Consider the following 21,171-nt stretch of genomic DNA (forward strand, 5'->3'; position numbering starts at 1 on the left):
GAATCAAAAGGAATCTGACTCTTAAGCAATGGGCTCATACAGAAGCCTGAAAAAAAGACGGGTGCGTTTGAATAAACGGCAGAGAAGTGCTGCATACACACCATGTCTAAAGCACTTCTGAATCGCTGTCAAAATATGCACAACCTCCCACCTGCTACTTCTGGTCTGTCTTCAGAGATAGTTCACTTGTGTTTCACTACAACAATCCTGGTTGAAGATTCCTAATGCATGAATAACTCTAACCAAAGTATTTCTATCCAGGAGAGGCTGCAAGTAGTTCCCCAGTTTGCAATAGATTAGAAGTAATAGAACCTCAGCATAAAAGAGATGAAAAATAAAATATTTGAGAGCATTCATAATATAACTTACAGCTGGTGCTGCCAGCTTCATGTTTGTGTCTGAAAGTCTAATTGGAAGTTTCAAACATCACAGTCACAAAAAGGCATCAATCTTGTCAGAATAGTGGGCAGATCTGATATTTTAAAACTATGTGGCAAATATTCATTATTCATTGCAAAAAGTTAAGAACTTTCATCTTTCTTCAGTTTATGTTTTAACTTTTTTCTGGATTAGGACACACTTTAGAAAAACAAACAAACCAAAATCTGGAATTTAGCCACCACCTCATTGCTAAAAAATAACCAGTCACAGTTTTAAAAAGAAAAGAAAATGCTTTGTGCCATGCCAACTAAGCTTTTTGGTTTGGTTTTTTTTAATCACTACAGGTAATTCCCGGGTTATGAGCACTCCCGTAGTGAATGTTGGAAGTTACACGATCAACGCCCCCTATCGTTTCCAAATGAGGCCCAAAACTACAAATCTTGCAGCACCACGGCAGTTGTTTGCCCTTGCCGGCCAAAATAGAGCTGGGGACTGGATCTGGAGGCTCCATTTCAACCTGCAGTGGGCCAGGGGAAGCCTGCAGAGGGCCAAACGGAGCCTCAGAGGGCCAGATCCAGCCCCCGGAGGCTCCATTTCGCAACCGGCCAGGGAAGGCCCATGGAGGGATGAACGGAACTGCGGAAGGGCTCATGAGCCAGGAGAGGAGACTGCTTGCTAATCTTCACAAGTATTTCAGTGGGTCAGGGAGGCATTGGATGGTTTTAGGCAGTTGCCTATTGCATCAGTAGGCCCCTCATGGCCTTCCCCACCCTGAAATACCTCATGTGCACTTAACAAGCCTTGCATTCGATTAGTGAATGCGTGGGTGAAAGGAGGGAATGATCGCATTCAAGGTACAAGATTCACTCCCATGAATCCTCGGCCTACAAATGGAATGGGCAGGCTCCATTACGGTCCATGGCTCAGGGCCGGGGTATTTACGAGACCGCCTTCTGCCACCAATAGCCTCCCACCGGCCAGTACGCTCACACAAAGTGGGCCTCCTCAGGGTGCCGTCCGCCAGACAATGTCGGCTGGCGACCCCCAGGGGGAGAGCCTTCTCTGTGGCGGCGCCCACCCTCTGGAACAACCTCCCCCCAGAGATACGTACAATAACAGACCTCCGGATTTTTCGTCGGGCCCTGAAAACCCATTTATTTCAACTAGCTGGGCTGGCTTGAGTTAAATTTTAAACTGATTTTAAATTGGAATTGTTTTAATTACGGCCAAAATATTTAATTATTTTAAACAGTTTTTAGATTTTGTATGTCTTGTTTTTACTTTGGCTGTTCACCGCCCTGAGTCCTATATTGGAGAAGGGCGGTATAGAAATTTAAACAAACAAACAAATAAATAAATTACACTTGTAACTCAAGGACTACCTGTATAACAGTATATATACTTTAAATCAGCAAGGCAGATCAGAACAGGGTACTTTATATCTGATTGTCAGCTGATATTATGGAATGTGTTCTGCCAAACTTCTTCCTGTCTGTTCTACATTGTGACTGCTATAATCTTTAGTGTCTCAGCTGTGAAACTGTAGATAATTTAGATCAAGCCAAATCTAAAAATGCATTTTTAGATTTGGCTTGATCTAAATTATCTACAATTTCACAGCTAAGACACTAAGGATTATAGTAGTCACAATGTGCTTTGTGCAGGGGCTTTTAATGTCTCTTGAGAGATTGTAGGGCAACATTTTTATTTGAATCCCCTCTCTTATCACCAGATCCTACTGCAGTGTAACATATTACCCATTGTGATTCTACATCAAGTGTACAGGAAATTCAAAACATTGAAATACCATATTTTTCAGAGTATAAGACGCACTGGAGTATAAGATGCACCTTAGTTTTTGGGGAGGAAAATAAGAAAAAAGCTGATTGACAGGTGGATCGGCCTCCCGGAATACTCCCAATCAACTATTCCCTAAGGTGAATTTTAGCAACAGGTTCCTTGGTTGTGAGCTTTGTGCCTTGCTTTTTTTTTTTTTTTTTTTGCTTTTTTTTCTGCCTCTGAAACTTCTGAAACTCTGTTTCAGAAAAAACTTTTTTTCCTGCCTCTGAAAGCCTCCGAAACAGAGCTTCAGGAAAAAAGCCTCTGAAGCTCTGTTTGGGAGCTTTTTTTCTGAAGCTTCATTTCTGATGCTTTTTTCAGCCTCTGAAACCTCCATTTGAGAAGTTGGGCGGGGCTACATTCGGAGTATAAGACACACCCAGATGTTCACCCTCTTTTTTTGGGGAAAAAGGTGCATCTTATACTCCGAAAAATACGGTAATTCTTGCCATACTAATTAGTCTAGTTCAGTTCTTCATAATTATTGAAGGGCATAGGGTTTAAGGAGGAAGCTGTATAATCTATCAACTATCAAAATTATGATGTATCCAAATTTGTGGGTAATTCATTTGGTGCTCTTTGCTCTGTAGTGCACCTTCCCTCTGTTTTGGGCACACTTTGAACTAAATTTATATGTATTTATGAGAACTAGTGAGTGACATAAAATTTTTGTCTATTCTGAAGGACAATCATGGTATCATCCATTGGTCATCAACTAGAACCAATGAGAGATCTAGAGTTCAAAATCTATAGAAACAGAACTGCAGTAAGGTGAAGTTACTCCAGGTGCTCTATTTACGACAAAGTCAATAGCTTAGATCACGGATGGCAAACTCGCCATGTCACGTTGCAGTCACATGACGCTTCACAGTGTTTTTCCCATTCATGGAGCTGGGATGGGTGTGGCCTGTGCATGATGCATCTGGCCCATGGGCTGCCAGTTTGACACCCCTAGCTTAGATCAAAGAGCATGAGCAAATAAGGGCTCGTTGGCTTGAGATTCTTTAGCAGAAAGAATATAGTTCCCTAGAACTGACAGAGGAAATCAATCCTGGAAAAAGACACAGCATAATAATCTCTAGAGAGCAGCATATATAACTGCAGTATTTTCCATTAAAGTAAAAAACCTCTGAAGGACAGAAAGACACTCTTGTCTTCTCAATCTAAAAATGACAATCTGAGTAACCTTTCAAATAGCCCTTAATCCACTATTTTTAAAAAAATATTTTTGGAAAACAGCAATTAATTCAAGTCTGAGTTTGCTGCCTCCCTGTAGAGTGAATAATGGAAAAAATGTATATGTATTTGTTATAAGTACTCTTAGGATATTGCAAACAAACTCAACTCAATCCTCATGCTAAAAAAATGGGAATGATTGTAAACAGAAGATTTTAATATACACATTTAATTTTTCATGGATCTTACAAGTAAACTGAATATTGATGATTGCACAACAAAATATTATTATTATTATTATTATTATTATTATTATTATTATTATTATTATTATTATTATTATTTTATTTTATTTCTATCTTTATTTATTATTATCTTTATTTCTCCCGAAGGACTCAGGGCGCTGTACAGCCAATTTAAAAACACAAGACCAACATCAATTTAAAATTTAAAATTATTAAATAAATTTGGCTCCATTTAAAACCCCAGAAATTTAAAATACCCCAATTTAAAATTATCATGTCAATAGCCCGGCCTGGCGGAACAACAGGGTCTTCAGTGCACAGCGAAATACCTGGAGGTCGGGGATCTTACGTATTTCCAGGGGCAGTTCATTCCACAGGGCTGGGGCTCCCACAGAGAAGGCTCTCCCCCTGGGTGTCGCCAGCCGACATAACTTGGCCGATGGCACCCTGAGGAGACCCTCTCTGTGGGAGCGAACTAGCCGGTGGGAGGCTATTGGTGGCAGAAGTCGGTCTCGAAGGTACCCGGGTCCTATGCCATGGAACGCTTTAAAGGTGGTAACCAGCACCTTGAATCGCACCCGGAAGACCACTGGGAGCCAGTGCAGCTTGCGCAGGAGGGGTGTCACATGGGCACAACAAGTTGCGCCCATAACCACCCGCGCGGCCGCATTCTGGACCAGTTGGAGCCTCCGAGTGCTCTTCAAGGGGAGCCCCATGTAGAGAGCATTACAATATCCAGCCGGGAGGTGACAAGGGCGTGAGTGACCATGCGCAAGGCGTCCCGGTCCAGAAAGGGCCGCAACTGGCGAATCAGGCGAACCTGATAAAAGGCCCCCCTGGCCACGGCCGTCATATGCTCTTCTAAAGACAGCCGTGCATCCAGAAGGACACCCAGATTGCGAGCCCTCTCTGTGGGGGGGCAAAGATTCACCCCCAATAGTCAGCGATGGCACCTGCTGACTATATCAGGACGCCGGAAGCCACAGCCACTCAGTCTTGGAGGGGTTGAGTCTGAGCCTGTTCCTCCCCATCCAGACCCGCACGGCCCCCAGGCAGTGAGACATCACATTAAGGGCATCATTGGGGTGGTCTGGGGTGGAGATGTACAGCTGAGTATCATCAGCGTACAGATGACACTTCACCCCAAAACCACGGATGATCTCACCCAGCGGCTTCACATAAATGTTGAACAGAAGGGGCGAGAGGACCGACCCTTGCGGCACTCCCCATGCGAGGTGCCTCGAGGTCGACCTCTGCCCCCCATGCGAGGTGCCTCGAGGTCGACCTCTGCCCCCCTGCCAACACAAACTGCGAGCGGTCGGAGAGGAAGGAGGAGAACCACCGCAAAACGGTGCCCCCGATTCCTAACCCCCTCAACCGCTGCAGCATGATACCATGGTCGATGGTATCAAAAGCCGCTGAGAGATCTAATAGGACTAGGACAGAGGCGCAACCCCTGTCCCGAGCCCTCCAGAGATCATCCACCAACGCGACCAATGCCGTTTCTGTGCTGTACCCCTGCCTGAAGCCCGACTGGGCTGATGTATAGATTCTGTTATTAGAATGAGATCAGAGGTGTCAAACTGGTGGCCCACGGACTGGATGTGTCACGCACAGGCCATGCCCACCCCAGCTCCCTGAATGGGAAAAACATCGCAAAACGTCACGTGATGGCAAAGTGATGGTGCAGGTTTGACACCCGTGAATTAGATGGAGATTCTACATCACTTAATTATTTTGAGATAATAAAGAACCAAATTGGAAATTGCAAGGACCTATTAGCCAGTGAATATTACTGTTTTATGTCTACTTTATTTGGTTTGGGGTTTTCTTATCAATGTTCAAGGACATGATTTTGCCCTTACCTTAAAGTAGACAGGGTCGACTTTGTGCTTGACAGCATGTGCCTTGCCCACCAGAGCTAGCACAGAGGAGACCTTTTCTGAATCGTATATATTCTCCACCACACTATTAATAGCCCCCATGACCCTCCTGGCATGTTTACGCAGCTGCAGGCTCCTTTCCATCTCTAGTGGATCTTCCATGTGCTTGAATTGGCTGAAGTACTGCTTGGCAGATGGGAAGTTGACAAAAAACCTGCACAATACCAAAAAGAGAAGAGCACCGAGTTAGTTTGGAAAACAATATGTCACAATGTGTTTTGGGGTGGGGAGGAGAGAGTAGTGGAAGTGAAGTGAAATCCTTAAAGTAAGGATTTCAAGAGGGAGACCCGGATGCCATTTTTCCTCACATCATTAGGGCAGCTTCCACCATAATTATGCTGGTGCATAAGAGCACCAGCGTGCCTACTGTCCCTGTCCTAATGTTTCCTCTATTTGTATCTATTTTATGTATTCAATTCATGCTTATACTTATATAAATTACCTAAAACGTTCTTGATAAATAAATAAATAAAGTTAAGCTTTCAGATGAATTGTAATCATGCCAGCAGAAAAGTCAATTGTTTTTAAGGAATTTTGGGGAGCCAATGAAGCAATATTTTATAACAGAGCATTTTAAAACTGGAAGAAGCCTGAACTTCAAGTGATTTGACTGTGGAAGTAAAAAGTAAATCTAATTTTATGTGGAAGAACTGTTAGGATGAATGCATATCTCCCATATTTATCATTTCCTTTCACTGAGTATCATCAAGAAAAATCTGCCTGTCTATTGCAGCTAGTTTAAACCAAGCCTAGTGCTTTTATTTCAGTCAATATATTCCCCAGGATGATACTTTAAGTTTCTGTAGAGATGATTATCCCTTTAGCTCATTTTTAAGTCAATGCATAAAACTCTACCAAGCATTCATTTATTCACTTATTTTATTGGATGTGTTGTTAAATTTTCATATTAGCCTCATGGTAACTTACAATAAAAATGGTGTAAGCAATAAAAATGGTATAAACAATATAAATGATTAAATCATCCAGTCAGAGGACAAGGGCGGTGGGCCAATATATCACAATTTAATGATGAGAACATTTGGTTCATGCAAAACTGTGCTTTTGTGGGGGAGGAAAAAACCCAACCCTTTGTTCTGTTTGTTTCCAATTTTTTTTCAGTGATGCATATATAGGAGCTGTAATACCATTGAACTGGTTGAAACACTAGTCTAGTTCACTTTCTTAATGAACTATTGGGGATTTTAATATTTTTTTTTCTTTCCCGGTGGGACCAGACTGTCAGGACAAACTGTCTACCCAATTATGGGACGGAGCATATTGCTTCCGTTTTTGCCTTTCAGCCCCAATCTAGGAGCCTTTGCAGGCAGTTGCTTACGCGACAAACTATTTTTGTGTTAAATTTATATTTTATAGACAAAGAAATAAAGGGAGACTAGTATAGATCTATTTCAAGCAATTTACCTCTAATCTATTTAGCTATTAAGCCCTGGTTCGAATCCCAGAATAGTATGGCTAGCTGATGAGAGCTAAATCGCTTGAAATAGATCTATACTAGTCTCCCATTATTTCTTTATTGGTAAAACATAAACTTAACACAAATATTGGGGGTTTATGTACTAATTATACTCATATTCTGCTTCCCCCCCCCCCCAAGAAACTCAAACTGGGGTGGGGGGTGGGGAAATGAGACATTTCTATCCTTCCCAACAATTCTGGAGAGATAGGATAAGGACTACCGTTACCTAGAGTACTTCGTTGCTGAAAACTTGGGAAAAGATTAGCATGTGAATGAATCAGAATTTCAGTCAAGCTCTCCCCTTCTACTCCCAAATGCATCTTGTCTTCAGAAAGGTTCAAAAGCCTTGAACCATGTGGCATAGAATGGCAGCCTGAGGTATATTCGCTATGGCTTTGAGAGTTGCTTCCTGATGCTTGCACAGTTTGCTCTTCAAGCAAATTCCTAGTAGGCCAATTTCACTCCGGAGACAGGTGGGGGGGAGGGGGAAACAAAACCACCTGGCTGTTTTTGATACTGACTGTTTCCTCCACCCACACACCATGACAGTGCATCCGACTCTTTTGGTTTCACTTGATTAGGTTGTTCCCACTTGGCCGGTCTCATACAAGAGGTTGTCAGGGAAGCCGTGTGAAACCGCAAATGGAATAACCGTATCTCCTGCTGCCTTCCGTTAGACATCTGGGATTCATCAGCCTGCCTAAAATAAGTTCTGAAGTGCGAAGAGTGCGTGGAAAGCAAGAGGATGGGAAAGGTGAGAGACAGAGGGCAGGAGGGGGGCAAGGAAGGGAAGGATTAAGTGCTTTATTTCGCCTTTTAAATATTCTTTCATTTTCTTTCTGATCCAGTCCAAATGCCTGTCTCTCCAGTTGATTTTGATAGAGGGAAGATTGCTTCTCTCAAGGAGAAGCAGCAACTTGGAATTAAGGAGAAACTTCCTGACAGTGAGGACACTTAACCAGCGGAACAGTTTGCCTTCAGAAGTTGTGGGTGCTTCATCACCAGAGGCTTTCAAGAGACTTGAGAGCCACTTGTCTGAAATGGTATAGGGTGCCTGCTTGAGCAGGGCGTTGGACTAGAAGACTTCCAAGGTCCCTATTCTCTATTCTGATTGAAATGTGTGTCAAAGCTGCTGTTAACTAAGTCTCACTCTTAGGTTTCTCTGCAAAATACTCAGGTACAGGCCTGTCCAATGCTTATTTCTGCCAGCAACAATAGATTCCACCCATTTTTTCCCCCCAGGGTCAAAAAGCAGCTGTCTGATAGATGGTCCCAAAGCAGCCTGCCCAAAAAAGAGGTAGCCAAGCAAGTGAGACAAAGTGGATGCCAGATTGATATCTTAGTAGAATAACTGATGTGTTACAAAAGAGGAAAGAAGGCAGAGCAGGAGTCAAAGCCAAAGGATTGTGGCTAATATCTTAATTAGGATGAGCCAAAAATGGCAGAAAAAATATGAAATCTTTGGAAAAGCTTTGCAAGCAAGATGTTACAAAAAGCAAGCTGCTTAGATTAATTTTACTCCTCACTAGAGATACAGAATTCAGCTGGGTTATTAAATTACAAAAGTTACTTTGCAACCTATCCTTGCATTTTTGACTCTTGGCAGATCTGTAAAGCAAAGGAAAGCTGCACCGGGCTGTCTTAACAGCATTATGGGCCCCGGGCAAAGCAGTGTACTGCGGCCCCTATGATAACTACTCACAGGAATAAAAATGTAAACGGTCGATAAAATTAAACATATTTATTTTATTGGCACTTCCAACAAAATCGGTGTTGAAACATTAAAAACCTGCTGTGCAGCAACAACTAATCAACCTGATAAACATTTGAACAATACACGAGGCTTGAAAAACACAATAATACTCTGTAAGCCATACAGTTGCTGTATTTATATAATACAAGGTGCATTAAAGGGTTAACCTACACAGATTAATATGGGGCCCCTATGCTTGTCGGGCCCAGGGGCAAGTGCCCATCAGGTCCATGCATTAAGACAGCCCTGAGTAGCTGCAGTAAGATCATTAGCACAATTAAGTCAGCAACTATTTTGCTTAATAACCAACTTGCCCGTCCCAACTGTGGTTGCTAAGTGAGGATTATAATAAATATATTATATATATAAAATTATATATATATATATTATAATATATATAATACACAAACACACATATGTAAAACATATTTGTCCCTGTTGTTCTTTCTTTACTATCAGATTTCTTGTCTCAGGACAGCAAATCTAACATATATTTTCATTTCTGTCTATACATTGCAGAAACAATGTTTCGGGTTTCACTAAATGCATCCTCTCTTTGAAAGTGTTTTCTGTCTGAATGAGTGTGCGATGTAAGTCTAATTAAAAGGCCTTGAAAAAAAGGGCGAATGAGGAGCTCCGAAAATGACACTCAACAATTACGATCTGGACAAAGCAGACACACAGGTCACCTAGTCATTATGATAAGAGCTGTGCTTTTTCTTATGTAAATTATGGCTATTATTTAAAACCTGCTTTTGTACACATATATTAGTAGAAATGAATTTTATATAAATCCTTATTGATTATGGTTTCCTAACTGGTCATGCTGATTTATATGAATGCATCCATATAAATCAGAGCTTCATTTATTTCTTGTCTTGGGCCATATTGAAGGGTTGGTGTTAAAAAGTTTTAAAAAGAAGGCAGAGGACATAGTGAAAGAAGCTGAGGACCGAGTTAAAAGACCCTAATGTGATATAATGTGATTGTTTTATAGAATGTGCTCCCAAAAGCATGTAATATAAAACTAAATAAGTTACATTGAGTGATTGCTATCTGCTTTTTAAATAGGAAAGAAACCAGCCCAGCACATACTGATTGTGAGGAATGCATACAGATACATAAAAGTCAGAAGTGGGTTCTAAATTTTTTTACTACTGGTTCTGTGGGCATGGCTTATTTTGTGGGTGTGGCTTGGAGGTCATGTGACTAGGTGGGCGTGGCTAGCTGGTCAGAGTCATTTCTGGAAGGTCCTCACACTTACGACCAGTCCTCGCATTTACAACCCGACTCATTTGTTTGCTTTTAACACTGATCAGCTGTAGGACAGCCCTTTGAAGCCCCGCGGCAAGAGTTTAAACAGTTTTCTTCCCTCTAGTCATCAGCTGGGACTCAGGAGGCAGCAATAGATTGGGCCTGGGACCAAATAAAAGGTAAGAATAACGTGGGTGGGTGGGAGGGCGGGGGGGGAACCGGTTCGGTGACGTGATATCGTCACCGCTACCGGCTCGGCCGAACCGGACCGAACCGGGAGGAACCCACCACTAATAAAAGTACATAAAAGTAGGAGCTGCAACATTTTGCAGTTCTGTATTGAGCATTTTAGATTCTAATGCTCCATTATGTTTTTCCTATCCCACCTCCACCCGCCCTCCCCCATCTCTACAGCAGGACTTTCCTGCTATCCTGTCCACTAGGGCTACATTTCACTTTCCATCCTCCTTAAAATGTTGTTTCACTTTTAAGAGGCTTCCCTTCTAATGCATTTATATTTCTGCAAAGAAAAAGGTGTGCTTTCTGACATTCCCTCCTAAGTATGAAGTATGGTATTTTGACTATACAAGCAAGTACACTCAAAGCCAGGTTTGTCAGAGTTAAAGCCCCTTCAAAATACATTCTGCAGGTGTGCTTTATTAATCTGCTCCATGGATTTTGGCTTCCCATGGATTTCAGCTATGTTTGCTACAAACCTCCAAGAATCATTAGAGATGAGTGGTAAAGGAATACATGCAATTGATTAATTAACCCTCAGCCAGGGGTGAAATCCAGCAGGTTCTGACAGGTTCTGGAGAACCGGTAGCAGAAATTTTGAGCAGTTCGGAGAGCCAGCAAATACCACCTCTGGCTGGCCTAGAGTGAGGTGGGAATGGAGATTTTGCAATATCCTTCCCCCAGGAGTGGGGAGGGAATGGGGATTTTGCAGTATCCTTCCCCTGCCATGCCCACCAAGCCACGCCCACAGAACCAGTAGTAAAAAAAATTGGATTTCACCACTGCCCTCAGCCTTTTGAATAATAGCTGGGAGTGAGGATCAAATTGCAACTATCTTTCAGCTTGGCTTACACATGGATTTCCCCATGGGGAAAAAAAAATCACACCAAGATGGAAGAAAACAATTGTGTGAATCCAAAGCTTGGTGATAACAACAAAAATATTATTGTATGCTACCGGAAAGCTTTGCAGATCTAACACTTGCTATTGCACAACATGGACAAATAAAATTGATAAAAGGCAGCTGTCAAAGTATGAATTCTATGGAACTGCTTATCTTATGAATTCCTTTTAAGCATCTTCTGCTGTCTTTTGAGACAGACGGCTGATAAGATGTGTACAAGATGTCTTTTGAAAAAGATCTCTTTTCCCTTGGCCTTTTGAGGACATAGGTTTTGTTTCTGAGATTATAATCCTATAGTTAAGAGTGCAATTCTATAGCTAATGGAAGGGTCTATGACAATTTGCCATGGCCAATTCGCAATGGCCAACTCAACACAGTCAACTTGCCATGGTCAACTTGCTGCGGCCAACTTACCATGGAAAAACTCGCTGTAGGACAAGAGTTACACTAATATCAAAGAAATGGTAGAAAAGGATCATTAAAGAAAAGATGCAAAAGGAGGGACAGAATAAATTGTGATGACAAAAATTAAAATAATTTTTAAAATTTATTTTAAATAATTAAATTGAATTGTTAAATTGTCCCATGGTAAATTGATTCAGGCCTTCCTGAATCAAAAATATGATTGTGCTCAAAATTGGAGAGCACTTCTAAATCCGATTGGCTTCTTAAGAACTGTGAGTGGGGCAAACAAAATATTATTCTGTTCATGAATTTGGTTAATTTGTTTCAGGATCCAAATTATTATTATTTGGTTGTATCTATTGGGAAATCCAGACTGAAAGAAATAGGACCCAAGATAAGAACTGTGCTGTTGGACAAGGAGGTATTGCTAAGGAAAGATATCTTAAATTTATGGATTGTTATATCCTTCCTTAACAGCAGAATTTGAGAAATGGTTGTATTCAACGGAAATATTTCTAGTAAGGCTGAGAATATGTTTTCAGTTTGTATGTCTTTGAAATATGAAATCTCTTCAGTATGCTGGAAAAGTGATCTCAATATTAAACAATGTGGTATATATTTATTATCCTTGTAATCTTTCCAATATTACTTATGAAATATATTTGCCATGTGAGATTCTTGGTTCTCTCTGAGCTTGGTGGTCTTCTTGCAGATATTTCATTATCAAACTAGATAACATAATCAGTGCTAGGAGGGAGTGGGGCTTGCTCTTATTTTTGTATACCGGTGATTTGCCCTGTCAGTGTTGGTGGGAGTGTTCTTGGTGGTTCATTAATACATTTGCCAGCCTGATAAGTTAATTTAGAATGGAACCTAGTAAATCTGGAGTTTGGAGCAAATGGAGTAAATTTTAACACATGAACACCTTAAAACAAGAATCTTTAACCACAAATAAGAGCCAAAGGCATGTCTTTATGCATATTATACTAAAGCCCGTTTTGTATAAAATTAAGCCCTTTGGAGTATTCTGATTCTCTCCATATATGTGTATGTTGTTGATGGTCCTTCAAGTCAATCATCATTCCTGATGCCTACATGGACAAATCTCCTTTTGACAATTTTTTTGGAAATAATTTGCCAATACCTTCTTCCGAGGCCAGAGAAAAAAAAATCACTACCTCAAAGTCACCCAGTTGGCTTCCTGCCTAAGGGAACACTTATTTTGACACAATGACATCAAAATAAATAGGATAATAAGGATCAATAAAATAACATTGTTTTGAAGTAACTGTGGACTAGTTGGATGAAAAATATTTATAAAAGCTTTGCTAATGAGGAGAAAGCCTTATTTCAAATGAGGAAAGAGTTGTCTTTCATTTGTTTGCTTGTTTGTTCATAAAAGGGGGTCTCTGTTTCCACAGTTACGTCAATTAAGAGAGAGCGGGAGAATTTTCCTATGATGTCAAAATATTATCCACAACTATCCTCATCTGATTGAACCTTATGCAATTGTTGGCTTTTATAATTAAAAGAAAATAATTTTCCTCATAAATGACTAATGGCCTGAGAACAACACACGGCTCTAACTATTCAGTAATTGTGATGCTTAGTATTTTATTTCAATGTGCGCAGTGGATACCGTCCAGCATGATAACAAATAAATTTCTCAGAAAATACACAGTTTGTATTAATGGAACGTTGCCGGATTGTGCCTGTTCTTTAAATAAATACTGTAAAACTCCACAATTACGGAATTGTAAAACAGCCACTATTTTTATTACCAGCAGCAGTTCTAACTTCTGATCAGGAAAATAAGTAAAGGAAGCTTCAGGGACGATATAACTTGACAAGAGTTAGTAAGCCCTATTTGAAATTTAATCATTCCTTAAGATAGCAATATTAAAAAAATCACACCCAGTAGAGGCTCCCAGGGTTCTTAAACCATAGGTATGCTTGGGATTTTGAGAACCTTTGACCAGTTATTTCACAAAATGGCTACTAGTCAGGAGGACTGTTCTCCAAAATGTAATATATATTTTGCCAAAGAACAAAGTGATGCAGTTTTCCTCACCATTCCTGCCTCCTCAGCTTACTTTTATATTTTGGGATGGAGAAGATGGGAAGGATGAGCATATTTCTGGGAAAAGGACTTGGCTATCAGAAGCCACTTTTTATTATTATTATTATTCAGAAATGTCTATGCCAAGACAAAGGCATTTTTGGGGGGGAAAAGATTGCTACCCAGGAGCTTTATGTTTATCTATTTCTTTTAAGGAAAATATTTAAAAATAAAACCAGGCAGACATAAAACAAGGTCTAGGGTAAATTAAGAAAAAGTATTGCTGATCAGATTAATCTAGTGAGAGGGTGAATTGTTTTCAGTGATTGTATAAACTATTTTTCAGGCATTTTAAACCTTGGACTTGGGTATTAGTCTTCCCTGTCGGGGTACAAAGGAGGAGTGTGAAGATTTTTACTTCCATAAATTCCATGAATTTCAAGATGAGATCTAACCTGATTAACTCTTTTTTATCCAGTGTTCTAATTTATAGGGGTTTCTTATATAGAAATTAACAGGAAAAAACAGTATTCAAGTCACCAAGGCCCTCCAAGATGCCATAACAAAGACATCCACAAGATTATACTGTTACAAAGTACCGTAAGATCTGCCCTTTTATACATGTATGTGACATCATGATACATTATAAAAATGTGGAACCTGCATTCCATTGATGTGAAGCTTTATCATCTGCCTCCCACCCACCTGCCCCATAGATATCGCTATACTCTAATGAAGCAGAAGTGATGGATGATAATATAAGTCGTAGCACAACATGTGTCTTTTCATTTTGGAGTCCTTTCCCATTTTCCACTGCCTCATTGATTAGTTGGCTGATTTCTAATTCTATATGTGACAGAAAAGTTTGATCGGAAGGCAAGTAAAAATTCTCAGTCTCTAGAGTTATATAAAGGAGGAAAACAGTTAATATGTTTAGATCTGATGCTCATTTTCTAAACCATAGTTTAATTTGATAGTCTGGACTGGATCATACTCCCTAACATGATGCAACATGCATACCAAAAATGGGAAAATGCTGGTTTTCCAATGTTTGATTATCAGAACTGTACTAATATGGTTTCCAGTAATGAGTAACTGATAAATAAATCACAGTGAAACTTGTTAATTAGGAGTCTGAACAAACCAAAGATTAACATTGCATTGTAAGTGGCAGTAGAAATCCAGCTGACTAGGCCTTAACCGATTGTAAATACCATGGTTAATATTATTACTCCAGAAAAAGACAACTCAGGTCCTTTGGGTCCAATCTCTAGTGAACAAACTAGCCAATTTTGGGGAGCACTGGACTAATATTGAGAAAACCCATTGATTTTGGGAAGCTGGTGAAAGTTAAACACATAGCGTCTCTTGTTTTTTCATGTAATCTGTTGACAAGATCTATATCTCTATTATCTTGTTGACAAATTAAAATATGTATTACTCTTATTTGATCTACTAGCCTCTCTAAACATACAGGAAAAAATGCTATAGATTCTCTCTTTCCTTCCATTGCTTCCACCTCTTCCCCCTCCTCCCTACATTCTTATGCCAGTCTCCAAATGGTAGAGAAAACATGGACAATCTAGCTACAGAAGGACTGCTGTTTCAGTTCTTGTCTGAGCACTAAGCCCTTGCTCTTGACCTTATGTAGGCAACTGCTTGTCCTTTCCATAATTCTTGATTTTAGAAGCCCTGCTTTGATTGATCAAAAGCTTTCAGAGGTATTCACCTCAAAGAGCAGAAGCCACTGCTATGTTCTGAAGTAATTACCAATCTTACAGAATCTTGTGCTCAATAGTCCTTTAACTATCATAGGCAATCTATTTCATGAAACCCAGGTAATGGCCATGAGATTCACTCTGTCTTCATTATTCCTGTGGCTATGGCCAGAAATTGAAATATCCCTTGTTTCATAAATCTGACTTTTCATTCTGTGATTTCACAAGCCATCTCTTTAGCTTCAATAGATGTGTATAGTATGAGATACATCATACCTTTATTCTAGGCCAGGAAACAATAAGGAAATAGTATAATTTGTTTGATTATTACATCTTTCCTCCAACAGCCCTCATTTTATCTTTATCTCAACCATCATGTGATTTTTCTTCTTCTTCTTCTGTGCCTTCCAGTCATTGTTGATTCCTGGCAACTGCCTGGGTAAGTCCCTGCAGTTTTCTTGGCAAGGTTTTTCAGAAGTGGTTTGCCACTTCTGGTTTCTCTCAGGTTTCTCTCAGCCTTCTTCCTAAGGCTGAGAGAAAGTGACTGGCCAAGGTCACCCAGCTGGCTTTGTGCCTAAGGCAAGACATGAACTCACAGTCTCCCAGTTTCTAGTCTGGGGTCTTAACCACTACATCGAAGTGGCTCTTTATGTGAATTTGGTTGAACGAAAATAAAGTGACTGGCCCCAAATTACTCAGTGAGAACTACTGCCAAGTGAGATCTCTCTATTGGCATATTAATAGCATAACCATTATACAGTACTGCATTATAGGACTTTCCAGATATTGTAAAGACATTAAAATGAATAAGGTAAGAAAAAGTGAATAAGATATACCTAAGGATACAAATTAATCATTCAAACAGAATTTCAGTTTTCCTTCTGCTGTTTGCCCCCTTGCACCAATTCCTTTATATAAGCATTTGGCTTCTGAAGCCTGGAGTCACATGTCTCTCACCACATGTTTACTGAATATAAATCAGCTTTGATCTGTGAAAAACTGATCTAAAGCCAGTTTGGGTTTTGGGAATGTTAGACTGGTTGAGAAGCCATACTGTTGGTTAGATATTTACATCTTTAAAATATTAGTTCATTCCTTTCCTGATCATTTACCAGTGACTTGTTTTCTAAAGGGTTTCTGCACAGTTTCTGCACGGCAAAGAAAAACCTCATAATAAATATGAAATTAAGCCAAAGAGAGAGAGAGAGAAGAAATAGAAACTTATCATATTCCAACATTACTGGAACTGCTTGGTATTTAAATCCACAGAGTTTACATAATCTAAAACTATTTCAAAATATTTAACCTTCTATGAAACAATTACTGTATATGATGTTTCTTAGTTATCAATACATACAGTTATCTGCTGTGCTGACTGGATAATAATTCTTCCATCATTATTCATTGAAGCCTTACATGTGGCATTTTAGGCTGTGGTTTATGGTAATCAGAATTTATGCCACATCAATTAACAGAGAAATAAGTTCCTTTCTTACAACTAAAAGTCTGTAGAGATTCTAAGTCATCCAGGTCATGGTTGTCCCAAAGGTGCTTTTTCAGGAGGCTTTCTTGTTTTCTCTTTGAAGATGTTTCACTTCTCATCCAAGAAGCTTCTTCAGCTCTGACAGTTCTGACATTCCCCACTATCCTGTCAGAGCTGAAGAAGCTTCTTGGCTGAGAAGCGAAATATCTTCAAAGAAAAAAGAAGAAAGTCCAGTTGCTTCCTGAAAAAGCACCTTTTTTAAAGAAACTAAAATCAATCCAGAATAAGAGAAATACTAACCCTTATAATCTGCTGAGTAACAGCATTACAAGCTGGAAGAGAAATTTCTACTAGCAGAGAAAATCTGTTGCACTAGGCTAATGTCCTCACTGAAAGCACCAGTTGTACTTGTGGAAAAGCTCCATCAGCATTAATTTTGCTACTAGTTGCATTCCTACCAGTGGGCTCAAAAGTGAGGGGGACTAGCTTTGGATCCACTGGTTTCAAAGCTTGTCCGTTCCCCCAAGAGGTCACAGGATGTGATCATTGGTGAGTCTGAGTAAATGGAATGGGACGACTTGCCATGGCCAACTTGCCGTGGGCTGGCATGTTGAATTCTTCTGGTTTTCAATGGGAGAGTTTTGTTTATTGGTTTGTTTGTTTTAATCATTACAAAAATAAGAGAAAATGTGCCTTGTATGCTACCTCATTTGATAAATTGGCAGGATTTTGGAAGTAGCAGACGATCCACTGCTTAATTTCCACATAGTGATGAATATTCTTAACACTACAGGAAATTACGGTAGGTTCCATTTATATCGGGGGAGAACCTAACCATGAGTAATATCCCGATGATTTTAATTAGACTAAAGTGTGACTTAGTCTGCCTCCAAATCAGCTGCATATGCTTGCCTTAAAAATATTTACACTAAGACAATAACAAGGACAAGGACTGGCTATTTCTTATTAGGTAAACAAGCACTTCCTAATACTAAATTTCCTCTAATAGTTAAAAGCAAACAGCTTTGTTGCTATTTTTAATGAGAAATTCTAATCAAACATCAATTATGGGAGTTAGCGATGCCTTGCTTTCCTTGTCAGTGACATCAATCTTTGAACACATTGCCAAATATGAGGCTGGCCTGTTTTGTCACTGTTTTAGTGAAAGAAAACAATGTAAATCAAGCATTTCCCCGTGGGAGGAGATATTCTGTTTCTCATGAAGATTTCTCCTACAAAAGGAAGTTATCACTTATTCAGATCTTGTTCATTTTGCCAGAAATGTTATTTATTCTTTGCTAATATATCTATCCATGTATCTATTAAATGCAATTCTATTGAGCTCAGGCTAATTAATAACTCCTTTGAAGGTTAGATATCAGAAAAATACCTCCCCCCCCGCCAATCAGCTGTATGGCTGAACAGATCCAGCCAAAATCTCAGTTTCAGCATCAGGAGTAGAGGGATGTGCATTGAAAAATGTCTGGATGCAGCTGCCATCCATTCTGTCTTGAACCCAATGAAATATCTAAACCATCTTGGAGAGCTTGAAAGAAGTGGGTATTAGGAAGCTTGCCTCATGCAGCTCCTGTCGCTTTGATGATATCAGGGATAGCATCATTTCCACAACAGGTCAATGCCATCGTTCCAGAAGGGAATCACTGGGCTTCATTCTTGATGAAAGATAGCAAAAAGAGTGTGGAAAGATTGAGCACTTACTGGGTCTATCTAATGCTGCCATTTTCATTTTGGCTCCAGTATAGCAGAAGTGCACCCACACCCAGTTGGATTGTGCAGGATTTGGGTGGCATAGCATATTTGGAATATGAACCTCAGAAATATTAGGGTATGTTTGGTGTTTCATTCCCCCCCCCCAAATAGGGCAGAATTGTCATTTGTAGTCCAATTTACTTTGAAAGGTTCTGTGGGCTATAAAGGGAATGCTGCTTGGTTGCTTTTGGCTTCCAGCCTGTAGTTTTCAGAAGTAAAATAAAATTTGAGTGTCTTTCTGGATACCTAGTCAAATCCCAAACTAGCACTGCACGAGGATCTTGCTTTCAGATTATCTATATTTTCCATATTATTTCAGGATTATTGTTCAGGATTATTGTTCAGGAGTCAGGCTGTGTAATCAGTAGGGATTTATTAGGGGAAAATAGGCAAATTTTACTTAGTCACAAAGCTGAGAAAATCTGCAGTTCTATTTAATCTGTATACAGGTTGCTTATCAACTCGTTGATGGAAGTCCTCCACGCAAGACAATAATGATTCTGGTTAATGCCTGGACTAGCAGTTTCCACTTAGAGTCTTTGAGCTTAATCTACCCTTTTGTCCAGAGTGAAGTGTTCTTAATAAAGGAGTAGACTCAATGGCAAAACCTGTCTCTCTTTCCTAGAGCAGTTAAACACGAGCCTCTCGGATATCACTATATTTGAAACATCTCTTACTGCAACAGACAAAAATGAGGACTATCTAGTTTACTTGGTGGGGAAAAAATGCATGAAGAGGTAAATCAAATAGGACATTTATCTCCTTCACATACTTATAATTATCTCTTTTCCCCACTGGTCATTTGGGATATTTTAAAAAATTCAGATAAAACAACAATAAAACATTAGATTATTAAAGGATTAATTATATGTTGTGATAAGAATGCAGAACATTTGCCACAGGCATCCTTTGAGGCAGTGGGGGTGTATAAAGGAATGTAGAGCTGATCTCAAGGAAGGAAGAAGCAAGCTTAAAATCTCAATGGAACGATATAGTCTTTGCAGCCTGAGCATAATAATTAAGGGTTATTTATTTATTTATTTATTGGTTCGATTTATATGCTGCCCTTCTCCAGAGACTCAGGGCGGCTTACAATGCATTAAGCAATAGCCTTCATACTTTTGTATATACCTGCTTAGTAGGGCTTTTGGCCCCCCCCAAGCACTGTTCTTTTTTATACAAAGTCAGCTTATTGCCTCCACAATCCGGGTCCTCATTTTACCTACCTCGAAAGGATGGAAGGCTGAGTCAGCCTTGATCCTGGTGAGATTTGAACTTGCAGTAATTGCAGGCAGCTGGTGCTACTTAACAGCACTTTAGTCTGCTGCGTCACCAAGGCTCAGACCATTAAGACCATCCTTCCTAGAAAGAGAGCTCCATACTTAAGATGCTGTTATAAAAAAAAATACTGTATTTCAAACTATGTTTCTAGATCATGGGAGATGTAACTAGGGATGTCATTTGCAAACTACAAGCCTGTGAGCATGGTAAGAGGCATTTTTCAGATGTCCTGGTCCAGGAGTGTCAAACTCACATCGTCATAGTGGCATCACGTGATGTATAGGAACTTTCCCCCCCTTTGCTAAACCGGGGGTGGGGATGGCCAGCGCATGACGCATCTGGCCCATGGGCTGCGTGTTTGACAGCCCTGATCTGGTTTATGAGCATCTGCACAGAAGACAAGAGGAGGCAAATGACATCATGCACATATGATATGGATTATGTAATGGAGGCAAACCCTATAATTTACATTGTGTGATGGCATCACGATGATGTGATGTCATTTTGTTTTGGACCTGGACACAAACCATTTAGGGCTCTACACAGAAGACCCATGATGAAATAGAAAGCTGACTGGAAACCGAACCAATATCAGAAATACTGGTATGTGGCCTATAAAGGATATTGTCAAATAAACGTTCTTTTCTCTATCCAATTTTCCTTATAAATCTTTCACCAAATTGACCTCAGCTATTCCGATTACAAAACCAAGGTCTGAAAGCAGATTGGAAAGGATCCAAATAATCAGCTTCATTCAAAAAATCTCATAGATGCCACTGCCCACTGGAGCACTTTATTTAGAAAAGGAAGCTTGAAAATTGAATAATAATTATCAAGGGTCTTACAGCTGTTTTCTTTAGAAGAGTTATAAAATAAGCATTCTTCAAGGAAACGTTCATAGTTTCTAACACCCAGTTAGTCAATACCCCTCTGGCAGTTTTTCAAAACCAGAATGGAAATGGGTTTAAAGATCATGTTATTGGCCTCCACCCTTCAAACGATTTGTTCCTGTATTTGGACGGAGCAAATTAAAACACATCCATCAAAGCTGGTCAACAGGCTGCCTCAATAGTTTGATTTTCCTAGTGAATAGTCCAAAAGGGCACAAGTATTTTGCAAGCTTGTTACAAGAAGTGTAGGAAATTCTTCCTTCCTATATTGCAGGAGGAAACTGTGCTTATATAACAAAGGCAGGGATGACCCCTACGGCAGTGTTTCTTAACCATGGCAACTTGAAGAGGTGTGG

At 39.9% G+C, this 21,171-nt stretch overlaps 1 protein-coding gene across 1 annotated transcript in view; it reads right to left on the minus strand.

Annotated features, from left to right (window-relative positions):
- The window catches only part of CYGB (cytoglobin), a 66,307-nt gene that overhangs the window by 28,281 nt on the left and 16,855 nt on the right, over window positions 1–21,171 (minus strand). Inside the window, exon 2 of the mRNA XM_034408567.3 lies at window positions 5,507–5,738. Coding sequence (XP_034264458.1) covers window positions 5,507–5,738 — 232 coding nt within the window. The remainder of the gene's footprint in view (window positions 1–5,506; window positions 5,739–21,171) is intronic.

Source organism: Pantherophis guttatus, chromosome 2 (assembly GCF_059756535.1).
Source record: "Pantherophis guttatus breed Tessera chromosome 2, ASM5975653v1, whole genome shotgun sequence".
NCBI lineage: Eukaryota > Metazoa > Chordata > Lepidosauria > Squamata > Colubridae > Pantherophis > Pantherophis guttatus.